At 33.2% G+C, this 12329-nt stretch overlaps 1 protein-coding gene across 1 annotated transcript; it reads left to right on the top strand.

The window, feature by feature from the left end:
* The first annotated feature begins 9700 nt into the window (after positions 1-9700).
* On the top strand, positions 9701-10620 carry LOC110021108. The gene is made up of 2 exons (XM_020719448.1): positions 9701-9995; positions 10080-10620. Exons 1-2 carry the CDS (start codon positions 9874-9876, stop codon positions 10288-10290), a joined length of 333 nt encoding a protein of 110 aa, XP_020575107.1. The 5' UTR covers positions 9701-9873; the 3' UTR covers positions 10291-10620.
* Positions 10621-12329: the final 1709 nt, after the last annotated feature.

Below are 12329 nucleotides of genomic sequence, written 5' to 3' on the forward strand. Positions count from 1 at the left end.
GTGGATGAGTGGGTTTACACTTAGAGACAAAATGCGAAATGAATATATCCGTGATAAGGTTGGTGTAGCTCCTTTGACGGACAAAATTAGAGAAAGTCGTCGTTGACTATCCGATTAGGAGACTAGATGTTTTAGATTCGACTTGTGTTAAGAAAGGCAGAGGTAGACCTAGGAAGACTTGGGCTTATTGTATAAAAAATGATCTTAATTTACTAGAACTAAATGAAAATATGACACTAAATAGGACACAATGGAGAAAAAAGGATTCATGTAGCCGACCCCACGTAGTGGGATTAAGGCTTTGTTGTTGTTGTTGTATTTTGATGAACAAGTAAAAGGGCTGCTGAAGCTATAGTTTATCTGATAATCCAACTGGTGTAGGGGTTGATAGATTTGTATATATATTTCCTTATGAGTGAAGATATTGAAGGCTTTGAGGAGGAATTTTGTGCAAATTATGTTGCATTAAGGTCCTGTTCATAATAGTTCCACGGTAATTATGTATCTTCTGGAGATCAGTTTACTCTAATCTCTTTGATGACAGTCATTAGCTAGCGCTGCTATTTCTATTTAATACACTAATTTGATAGTAATTTAGGGTCCCTTTGGGGCGGCGGTGCGGCACCGCACCACAGTTTTGTCTATTTGGGTGAGCTACGTTTTGGCAGCTTTCCCAAAAAACCGCCGCTGAAATCTGCATTTTTCCATCACTCTTGGCTAGGTGCGGTGACAACTTACTAGCTGCGTTTTAACTTTTTTTTTTTTTTAAAAAAATTAGTAATAGTCACCGCAGCTCTTTAAACATCAAATTATTATTCAACAGCTTCACAACCGCTTTTTAATAAGCTGTAGCTCCCGAAACAGACCCTTAGTTATAAGTATAATCATTAATAATTAGGGAAATTTGCATACATATCATACAACTCTTATATATTTACACATCTAGCTCCTAAACTTTTTATATTTAGATTTACAATACTTTGGTATTATAAACTTTTGCATGAAAATTTGTATTTCATTTTTAGAAAGTAAAAGTGCTTCTTAAGTTATATTAAAGAGAAGAAAGAACCAAGTCTGACTCCCATGCTAGTGGATTTTCCCCTAAAAGTAGGCATCACACCTGCAAAGAACTTGAAGAATATACTTCCTACAATTTATTTATTTATTTCTGCAAAAAAAAAAAAAAAAAAAATGTTTCACTTATCTCATAGCTACGTTTTGGCAGCTTTCCTAAAAAACCGCCGCTGAAATCTGCATTTTTTCACCACGGTGATAACTTACTAGCTGCATTTTAACTTTTTTTTTTTTTTTAATTAGTAATAGCCACCGCAGCTCTTTAAACATCAAATTATTATTCAACAGCTTCACAACCGCTTTTTAATAAGCTGTAGCTCCCGAAACAGACCCTTAGTCATAAGTATAATCATTAATAATTAGGGAAATTTGCATACATATCATACAACAATTATATATTTACACATCTAGCACTTAAACTTTTTATATTTAGATTTACAATACTTTGACATTATAAACTTTTGCATGAAAATTTGTATTTCATTTTTAGAAAGTAAAAGTGCTTCTTAAGTTATATTAAAGATTTGAGTGATATGCACCTAAACATGAAAGTTTAGGTCTTAGATAAGTAAATACATAAGATTTATGTAATGTATGTAAATACTCATTGAATAACAAAATTTATTTATTTATTTCTGCAAAAAAAAAAAAAAGATAAAAAAAAAAGGATGTTTCACTTATCTCATGTATTCCAACACATAAAATGAATATCTAAGAATTATTGAGTTGTGATTTATTTTCTTAGTGGAAGAAAAAATATCATATAATAAAGAAGATTTTTCCTCACAAATGATATTTTATTTAGGAGCAAGCATTTGCATGCATCCCACCCAATTCCTTTGTATTTACATATCTAATACCTGAATTTTATCTTTTATATTAATAGACCTAATAGCAAAGCCAAATAAGGTAAAGATCAAATAAAGTATCTGAATTTTTTGATAAATTATCAAAAGTACCAAACCAAAAAAATGAAAAAAACAATCAAAGCAAAACAAAATAAAACAAGTCAAAGATCAGACAATTGATAGAGCACACAAAGCAGTCCTAATCCAAACCGAAAACCCAACCAAAACAACAATGTAACAACAAAACAAGAAAAGCAAATGGTAAAAGAAAATCATCCTACAAACTGCCAACCCCGACCATCTCAACCATATCAAGTAAAAGAATTACAAGAAGCAAACTAATCCCAAACCAGAAACAAAGAAACCAAAACTATATAAAGACTACAAAATAGTCCACAAAATTAAAAATGAGATAAAGGGTACGTTTGGGGCAGCTTATAAGTGCGGGCTGCGTCTCATCATTTGGAAAACACGTTTCGTCAGCTTATTCGAAAACGCAGGCCTCGGGTTGAACCCCGCGGGCTGCGTTTCAAGATAAGCTGCTTATCTGGTTAAACAGAAGTTGCCTCAAACACACCCAAAATCAACAGAATAACAAATTCTGACACTAATCAACACGTTTCCTGTAGTGATAGAGTTAATATATTTTAATGCGCAATATGAAACTTTGATAACTTTATGTGTAACTACATCGGAATAAAATACAGATTTGAGTGATATGCACCTAAACATGAAAGTTTAGCTAAGTCTTAGATAAGTAAATACATAAGATTTATGTAATGTATGTAAATACTCATTGAATAACAAAATTTATTTATTTATTTCTGCAAAAAAAAAAAAAAGATAAAAAAAAAAGGATGTTTCACTTATCTCATGTATTCCAACACATAAAATGAATATCTAAGAATTATTGAGTTGTGATTTATTTTCTTAGTGGAAGAAAAAATATCATATAATAAAGAAGATTTTTCCTCACAAATGATATTTCATTTAGGAGCATTTGCATGCATCCCACACATATCTAATACCTAGCAAAGCCAAATAAGATAAAGATCAAATAAAGTATCTGAATTTTTTGATAAATTATCAAAAGTACCAAACCAAAAAAATGAAAAAAACAATCAAAGCAAAACAAAATAAAACAAGTCAAAGATCAGACAATTGATAGAGCACACAAAGCATTCCTAATCCAAACCGAAAACCCAACCAAAACAACAATGTAACAACAAAACAAGAAAAGCAAATGGTAAAAGAAAATCATCCTACAAACTGCCAACCCCGACCATCTCAACCATATCAATTAAAAGAATTACAAGAAGCAAACTAATCCCAAACAAGAAACAGAGAAACCAAAACTATATAAAGATTACAAAATAGTCGACAAAATTAAAAAAAAGAGATAAAGGGTACATTTGGGGCAGCTCATAAGTGCGGGTGGCGCCTCATCATTTGGAAAACACGTTTCGTCAGCTTATTCGAAAACGCAGGCTGCGGGTTGAACCCCACGGGCTGCGTTTCAGGATAAGCTACTTATCTGGATAAACACAAGCTGCCTCAAACACACCCAAAATCAACAGAATATAATTTGGCACAAATTCTGACACTAATCAACACGTTTCCTGTAGTGATAAAGTTAATATATTTTAATGCGCAATATGAAATTTTGATAACTTTATGTGTAACCACATCAGAATAAAATATGAAATTTATAATCCTTAAAAATAAATCTCTAAAACTCATATTTGTAAGATTAAAGAAATAAGGTAGATGGAGTGACCTTAATGAACCATTCCAAAGGTACACTCATGCAACATGCATGTGTTCGTGTATATCTCAAAAACATTACCATCAATTTTATAGCAATTATAAAGCTTATGACCCAAAATCATAGTCGTATGATTTCTATATGGTTTAGCATAACAAGAACTATTCAGTTAATAGTTCCATCATATGCAATTATATAAAAAGCGAGGTTGTTTTTGCATTGTTTCCTAAGGAATCTTCAAAGCATACTTCCTCAAGAAAACAAACAATTTGCATATTTCACTAATTTCCACCATCATGGGGGCATATATATAAAGTCAAATTTCCCTCTCATAAACATATTTTAAACAAGTTTTGCATTGAAAATAAGCCTTATTAATCAAAATATAATTGTTGTTAGGTTCTATAAACCAAAGAGCCATCAATGTCTGACATATTTTAAGCAATCACTTTCGTCATTATGTTGAATCTGCAGGACTTATAAGCATATTTTAAACGAGGGAAAACGGCGATGGCGATAGGTAGAGGGATTCCAAGGCAAGGCAATGAGGATGTGATAAGAAATTTACATACATACCAATCAATTTTTATGTATTTACACATCTAACATCGAGACTTTATTTTTGATATTTGTACCACCCAAATCTTTCATTTCATATAAAAGATATCATTATTTTAACTTGTCAAAAGTGACATACGCCCTCGCATCATCCCATGCATGATAAGGGTTAAATACGTAAATATATAAGAAATAAGTGGTATAAATACAAAACAAAACAACCCCTTAAATACTATAGCTCATTAGTTTGCCTTGGGTAAAACAATAATAATGAGGGGCATTTACATGCATACCGCATACTTCTTATATATTTATATATCTAACATCTAAACATTCATATATATTCTCAAACATATCAATGAAATCTGTTACAACACTTCAAAAATATTACTATCAGTATCTTCTTAATAGTGAGATACACATTTTCATACATAATTTATGACACCGAGTTATTATAAGTGTCGTTGAATCCTTTTATGAATAGTATATTATCTTTATTTATAGAGCTTGCCATATTCCGTTCTTCTGTCAGGTTACAAAGAGAATATATTAAATAAGTTTTCACTAAAATGACATAGATAGGGGATACGTCCTTAGCAGAAACTGGTACTTGACATTTGTTACTTGTCAGATGGTATTGGATATTTGATACTCGAAAATTGGGTCTAAAAAGGAGGGAAATATTAGGTTCGGACTTTGTATGAATGGAGTGTTGCGTTCATAAAGAGTCCAGACCTAGCCTAATATCACCTTTTAAAAACCCGGGTTGTTAGGGTCCCTAGCATCTTCTCTGACTTGCAGTTCTTCTCAAGCATATTAGCGCCTTTTCGAACAATAATGACTATTTTGTAGTATACAGACGCAAACATCAAACTTTGGGTGTTTGATATATAAATTCATAAGAATTGCGTGATATACATGTAAATTTCCCAAATAATAATAGAAATAAGGGGCTTTTACATACATACCAAGCTACTCTTATGTATATTTATACGTCTAATATCTACATTTTACTTTTACCTTTATACCCTCAAAATCTTTCATATCATATAGAATACACTATTATATCTCAAGTTTTAAAAGTGTAAAATACTCTTTTTCATGCATAGATAAGGCCGCATATATACTTAAAAGTTGAAGTTTTGGCGGTAGACATGTAAATACATAAAAATTGAGTTGTTGCATGAAACTCTTCCTAATAATAAAATAATAGTAATAATAAGTCTTAAAAAAGACAAAAAAAATTGTATTTTGCATGGCTTGCATGTTGCGTCCTTATTGCAAATCTATTTATAAAATAATGCTTAGGGTGTGGGTAAGAGAAGATTAGATTCACATGTAATTATAATTTAGTTAGCATAACAACTTGTTCAAATTAATATAAACACAAGATAACATTGAACAATAATTGATATCATACTAATTAGGGCCTCCTTGGGAACATTTTTTATTTTTTAATTTTTGCCTTTTATTTTTTAAAAATAAATTTTATTTAGTGTATTTTTTATGTTTTAAAAAAATGAATAAATTTATTTTTAACAATATTTAAAATATTTTTATGAGTGTGTTGAGTATTGTTAAAGTAATCATAAATTATTTGAGCATATATTATTTGAATATATATGAAACTTTTAAGAGGAATATATATTATTTAAGTATGGATCCATACTAGCAAGTGTGATATGAACTATAGAATGATTGATTTAAATTATTATATCCATCATCAAGAGTAATTTATAATAAATAGAAAAAAAATTAGTTGTCTAATGAATGATAGACTCTTCAATGTTAGAATGTATAAATAGAGGATTTATAGGGGTGAATCAATAAGAATCTCTATGTTTAATGCCTCTTGAATCAAAGAGAGATTTTTCCAATAGAAGATGAAGATGCCTCATCATCAAAAGAAAAGCCATTAGGATCAATCTACCTTAGAGAATCCCTATGGCCAAGAAAATAATGTCATTTATATAAAAATATGTTCCACTCAAAGATGACATTGTGTCAGTTTATTATTATTATTATTATCCAAAATTTCTTATCAAAGTTCTCAATTACTTTAAATTCCACCAATACTCGAGCCAAAAAAAGATAAGACATGGATGCTATAAGAAAAAAATAACACACACTGGACTAATTAAAAAAAAAAAAACATGCTAAAAAAAGCTAGCAAATAGATGCACTTTTAGAGAGAAAAAAGCTATCCAAATAGGGCCAAAATGAGATTCATTATTGAGGTTAAATTATGATAGCCATTTAAGTATTTTTCATAAAGAAACTTTTCAAGGATGATGGACCATGTACAAACATTAAAGTCTATGTTTTCATTCATTTCTATTTTTATTTTTGAAGGAGTAGATAGTTTTCCCATCGTCGTATACTTCTCCTTTTTGAATAAGTATCTTTTTAGGATCATGCGAATGATCGGGGAAGAGAGAAAACTGAAAAACAAGACATACGACAAAGACGGACAAACAAGAGAGAACATGGAGAACTCCTGTGCTGCAAAAGTCGCTAGGATAAGTCAAGCATATGCGTATAAACAAAATTTGACCTAAATAGCTTGTGCCAAATATCCGTGAAAGAATGACTATGAAAGCTACCAATAACCAGTGATTCATGAGTGTTTACCTTTTATGTGGTCTAAAGTGCTCCTAAGAGGATGCATCCCACTTAGTTAATTATATCTTTGGGGTTGCCAAAGAATGCTCTTGATCCAAGGAGTTTTGCTTATATTTAAAGTAATAACTAGCACATGGCTATCAAAGAATAGTTATTTCGCAGGGGAATACTCTGATGCTTTCAAAGCTTCCGTTAAGCCAAGGGACGGAGAGTGAGTCTCACATGGGTAACATAATCATCGTTATACGAAGCCTATTAAACAATCAAATCATCATGACGAGGAATCCCGATATGTAAAAGCACATCTAGGTCATAAGAGTAGAGGACAAATCGTCGTATCCAAAAAGAGCGCCAATTATCGATAATTAAGCCTTCAAGATGATATCAACGAAGGAAAAAGGAACGACAGGGCTCAACAGAGGTAGTCAAAGGAGGGGGGAGTAATCCCTAGAAGGTAGATATAGTTGTATTATGCTACCACCGACCCGTCATCCCAAGCTACTAGGACCTTAAGTCTACCTGATAGTGAAGGTAGTGGACCTAACACGTCCGAAGATTCCTGACCAACAATCAGTGAATTGTGTCGTCCGTGGAGACGTTGAGGTCAAATGAAAGAAACTCTATCCTATGATTATCACATGGAGCTCTAAGATGTGTGACTTATACCAACTGAAGTGGTTAGGATGCCACTGTAAAGGAAGGGAAGGGAGTTCAACTACAAAGCTGGAAAGACTCCCAACAAAAAACTTACATCGAGCTTCGGGGAGTCCCTAACGACCTATATTTTTGAAGAAGACATCTAAATTCTATATGAATGGGCTAAAAATCTCTAAGGAAATCAACATAGAAGTTTTTTCTTTCATGTTTTAAGATGAATGGTTTGAACAAATCAATAAAATAAGGATAAACTATTTTTGTGCTAGTGCTCTAACCAGATATAATCCTATAAGCCAGATAAGCAGTAATCATCCACATAATGATAGATTTAAGGTAGAAAATATATTTTGTAGAAATATCATAAGTTAGAACACCAACTTCTCACAATATTTGAAGCTAATTTATTAAATGTTTTAAGTAGACATCATTTTTTTTCTTTTTGCATAATATGAATATGGTATGATCAATGTCAGAAATAAAAATAACGTGGTTATATACATATCGGGGGGCAAGTTATAAGACATAACAATCACTCATCAAGATGAATAGAGAACTGTGAGGTGACTGTATGATGTGAACCCATCCACACATAAGCCAAGCATAATATTGTGTGGTTTAGCTGCAAAGTCAAGATAAGTACGATCAAAATGTTTACAGGCTTACTCATCTGAGAGATAACTTAAAGAATTAATATCAACAGATCTTGTATTATGTCATATCATGTGAGCAATTGTAAGCATATAAGCAAATAGTCTTTAAAATTAGGGTATGAGTAGTAAGTAGAAGAGACATTTGCATGAAATATTTTTCTAATTAGTACTTATTGCCCCCTTGGTTTGAATCTCTTAGCACCAAAAAATTTATCTTTTATCTCCACTACATTAGCCTTACATTATATCATCAACTATTAACATAATAATCTATCTCCTGAAATGGTAACTCTAACTTTGATACTAAATTTTTTATTTTGTAAAGGTCATATAGAACTAAATTCTCCTTTAGCAATGTTGCTAATTGATTAAAGCATTCTTCGGGTATGTTATAATCAGATTTAGTGCTCAATATTTTCAACGCTACTGATAACTCTGAATGCATTGTGCAACATTTCCACAAAAGTTGTTGTACAACATTCATTAAATTATGTAATTTTTGCACTTCACAGTTTAGTGATTGATCATCCTCAAGTACACTCCCAACACAATGAGCTCTGTTGGCATCAAAAATCATTTCTTCATATGTGTTAGGATCATATTAAGTTGGAGAGGGCATAATTTGATGTAACAACAACATGATCATACTGAATTTCTGGTTCATACTCACCATGCATAGTGAAATACCAATAATTGGGCTGAAGTCTCTTTTGATAAAGATTCAACTTGACTTCATTGCGTGCTAGGTACGCTTGATTTTTGTACATCGCACATGGGCATTGAAATTTACTTTCTGAAAGGTGAATCCTATATTGTTATGCCACTTGCACAAATTCATCTACACCATTCAAGAACTTATCAGTGAGTCAATTTCTTTTACTAAATTCTTATCTATTACATATGAAATGTTTAAACCTCTATTTATGACATACAAACCAAACAATTCATATATATCACATATCGAATACATAAACTTCAATTTTTACGCATAAACCAAACACCAAAATTTTAATTTTTGCATACAAATCACACAATTCGTATGTATTACATATATAACTCATGAACTTCAATTTGTTCATACATTCCACACAATTCTTATGCATTGCATATCTAATACATAAAATTCAATTTGTTCATACAAACCACACAATTCTTATGAAGTACATATCTAACACTTAAACTTCAATTTTTACATAGAAATCAGACAAATTCATCACAATAGAAACACAACTGAGACTCATTGACGCGGGATTAGAAATTTTGGGTCTGTGTTGTATTTGAGTCTATGTTTGCAGCGCAAATTGCAAGTCAGCGCCGGCTACACCGTCCGAACCAGTGACGCTATTAAATAATTATATTTCGTCGAAAATTTCTCGACGCAACGATCCAAATTTAAAGGCCTTCCCTGATCAGTATCAACATATGAGAAACACAAATCAAAGTCTCTCAGTCAAACACAATTTTTGTATTTTTCATGACACGTGTGATTATTAGGCCTAAACAAAAACTAATTAATACACATTTTTAACAGAAGTAATAATCACTCCCATTGACGTCTCCTCTGCATATATTCTCCCCTTCCAAATCATATAAAAACCATATAACTCTTCAGAGTATCTGCACAAAAAAAGCAGATAAGAGATTCCTCTAAATAGCCCAAGTCTTCTTCCTTGCTTCCTCCTCCTCGTCTTCATCCGCCATGGCTTCAAGCTCCAGCAAAGAAGAAGACATGGCCATCGACTCCTCAAACCTCTCCATCTGCGTTGAGAGAAAGCCGCCGGAGTCGCGCTTGGCTGAGCTCGGCATCAAATCATGGCCGAAGTAAGCTTGCTCTGTCTCTTCTTCTCCTCACATTCTTTCTCTTGCTCTGTTTCAGAGATATAGTTGTTTTTGGTGGGTGGACAGATGGGGTTGTCCTCCTGGAAAATTCCCGGTCAAGTATGATGCAAAGGAGACGTGTTATCTTCTGAAGGGGAAAGTGAAGGCATACATCAAAGGATCATCAGAGTATGTGGAGTTTGGATCTGGAGATCTGGTGTTCTTTCCCAAGGGATTGAGTTGCACTTGGGATGTCTCTGTTGCTGTCGACAAGCACTATAAGTTTGATTCTAATTAGTGTTTTCTCCTCCTTTCTCCCTTCTTCTTCTTCTTCTTCTTCTTCTTCCTCTTCTTGATTCATGGCTGTAATATTTCTTCTGTTTGTAGTAAAAATTGCTGCTTTAAATTATCTTTGAGGGGATGAGGTTGGGGGAGTAGTAAATGATGGGGGAAATTTTGGTTTGGAGAGTGCTTTCGGTATGATTTGTCAGTCAACAATGAGGTAATGGTCAAAAGGGAAGCTGTTCAAAATATCTTATTTAATGCTTTGAAAGCTCCCATGAATGCTACTTTTGACCAATGGATTTGTTTATAAGGAGAAAAAAGGAAAATGGTTATTTGACAATGTAATAGTCCAAAAATGTTGTCAGGATTTATGGATGGATAAATTTTGGCATGTTTTTATTTGTATTGTCATTTAAAGAATCAGAATATTTTTTAGATGGCAAGCATATGTATTTATTGATTAGTGCTTGAGAATTTGTAATGATAGAATAATGAATTGTTGGCTTAGCAGTGCACGAGAATTCAATACACGCTTAGGTAATAAAATTAAGGTTAAAAACATCATAAATTTTACTAGGAATACTCGAGAAGAGAAAAAATCATAGGGTACAATGAATTAGTAATTACAAGTATAGGCCCTTGTCCCATATGTGAGAGATAATTGCATAGTTCTCGAGTTACAAAGGTCATGTATGGAATAGCTCGTCGCCCCATGGTAGGGAGTGGTCACAACGGGGAATAGTTGTTGGAGTTTGGTAGACTGTCTTCGAGATTTGCACAACTTTTGAGATGATGAACTGCTTCGTATGATGCTTTGTTACTCTGTTGTGTCGGTTTTTTACTTCGCACTGTGCCTCCTTGCTCCGCTACACAAGTTTTGACTATGCACTGAGCTTCGCTATAATGAGAAGATGGCGGCTGTCGATGGTCAACGATGGCTAGCAGGTGCTTGTCGACAATGATCAGCGGTTGCAGGAGTTGGGGGTATTTGTCGGATCTTTAGAGTATAAACGAAGTTGGGCTTTTGCTCCTTCTCCAAACTCCAGTCTTCTTCTGGCTAAAGGTCTAGGTCCACTCGTAAGAGGAGGCATGACTCTATTTATAGAGACTACGTGATGCCTCTCTGCAAATAGGAAAGGAAGTTGAATCACTCCATCGAACGACTCAGATAGATTCTCCATATCTAACAACATTCGATGAATATTTGAGTGTCTTAATGATGTCACAATCAACGATCTTAGGCTTGTTGGATTCAATTCGTTGAGACGTTCAATTTAACTATAAGTTTATCATATTTGATTCTATTTGTACTTCCAATTATGCAATGAAAACTTCTAAAATTAATTTAAAAGCTTGAGTTGGGATAGATTTGACTCGGATTGATTCAATTTTGATATCATTTGGTCTGTCTTGTCGAGCAGATTAGTTCAATTGCTCACCAATTTTCGGGTAACTAACTTCATATTCAATAAAACCAAAATTTAGAACACTTTTTATATTTTCTTATATTTGTATGTATATGTGTGTGTGTGTGTATTATAAAGGAATGACCGGTGGCTATTACACAAGCTCTGACCATCCCTAATGCGCCTAAGAGTTCAAGTATCACACCCTACACTCGAGGGGAATTGAATCCCATACCAGAGGGGACTTACAACTGACAAGCAGATGTCCGACCAACTGATTTGAGTACGCGGCGTAATAATAATAATAATAATAATAATAATAATAATAATAATAATAATAATAATAATAATAATAATAATAATAATAGAGCGGTAGGCTGTGTTGTTTTTTCTCCATCCTATTTCCCAGCATTGGAGTCCCACCTTTCACATTTATATGCCATTTTTGTCATGGGTTGAGTTTGGGTTGATGTGGGTCTTTGTTGTGTCGAACTAGGTCTTGGCGTGCTAACGTGTAGGAACCAGGTCATATCGGTTGATGTGACATAACTGGGTTGTAGTGGGTTAATGTCTCAGAACGGGGATCGTGCCTTGGTAGGTCTAATTAGTCAGATTGTGTCATGCGTCCTATGGGTTGCCTAGTCAG

This window comes from Phalaenopsis equestris, unplaced genomic scaffold, assembly GCF_001263595.1.
Source record: "Phalaenopsis equestris unplaced genomic scaffold, ASM126359v1 Scaffold000121, whole genome shotgun sequence".
NCBI classification, from domain to species: Eukaryota; Viridiplantae; Streptophyta; class Magnoliopsida; order Asparagales; family Orchidaceae; genus Phalaenopsis; species Phalaenopsis equestris.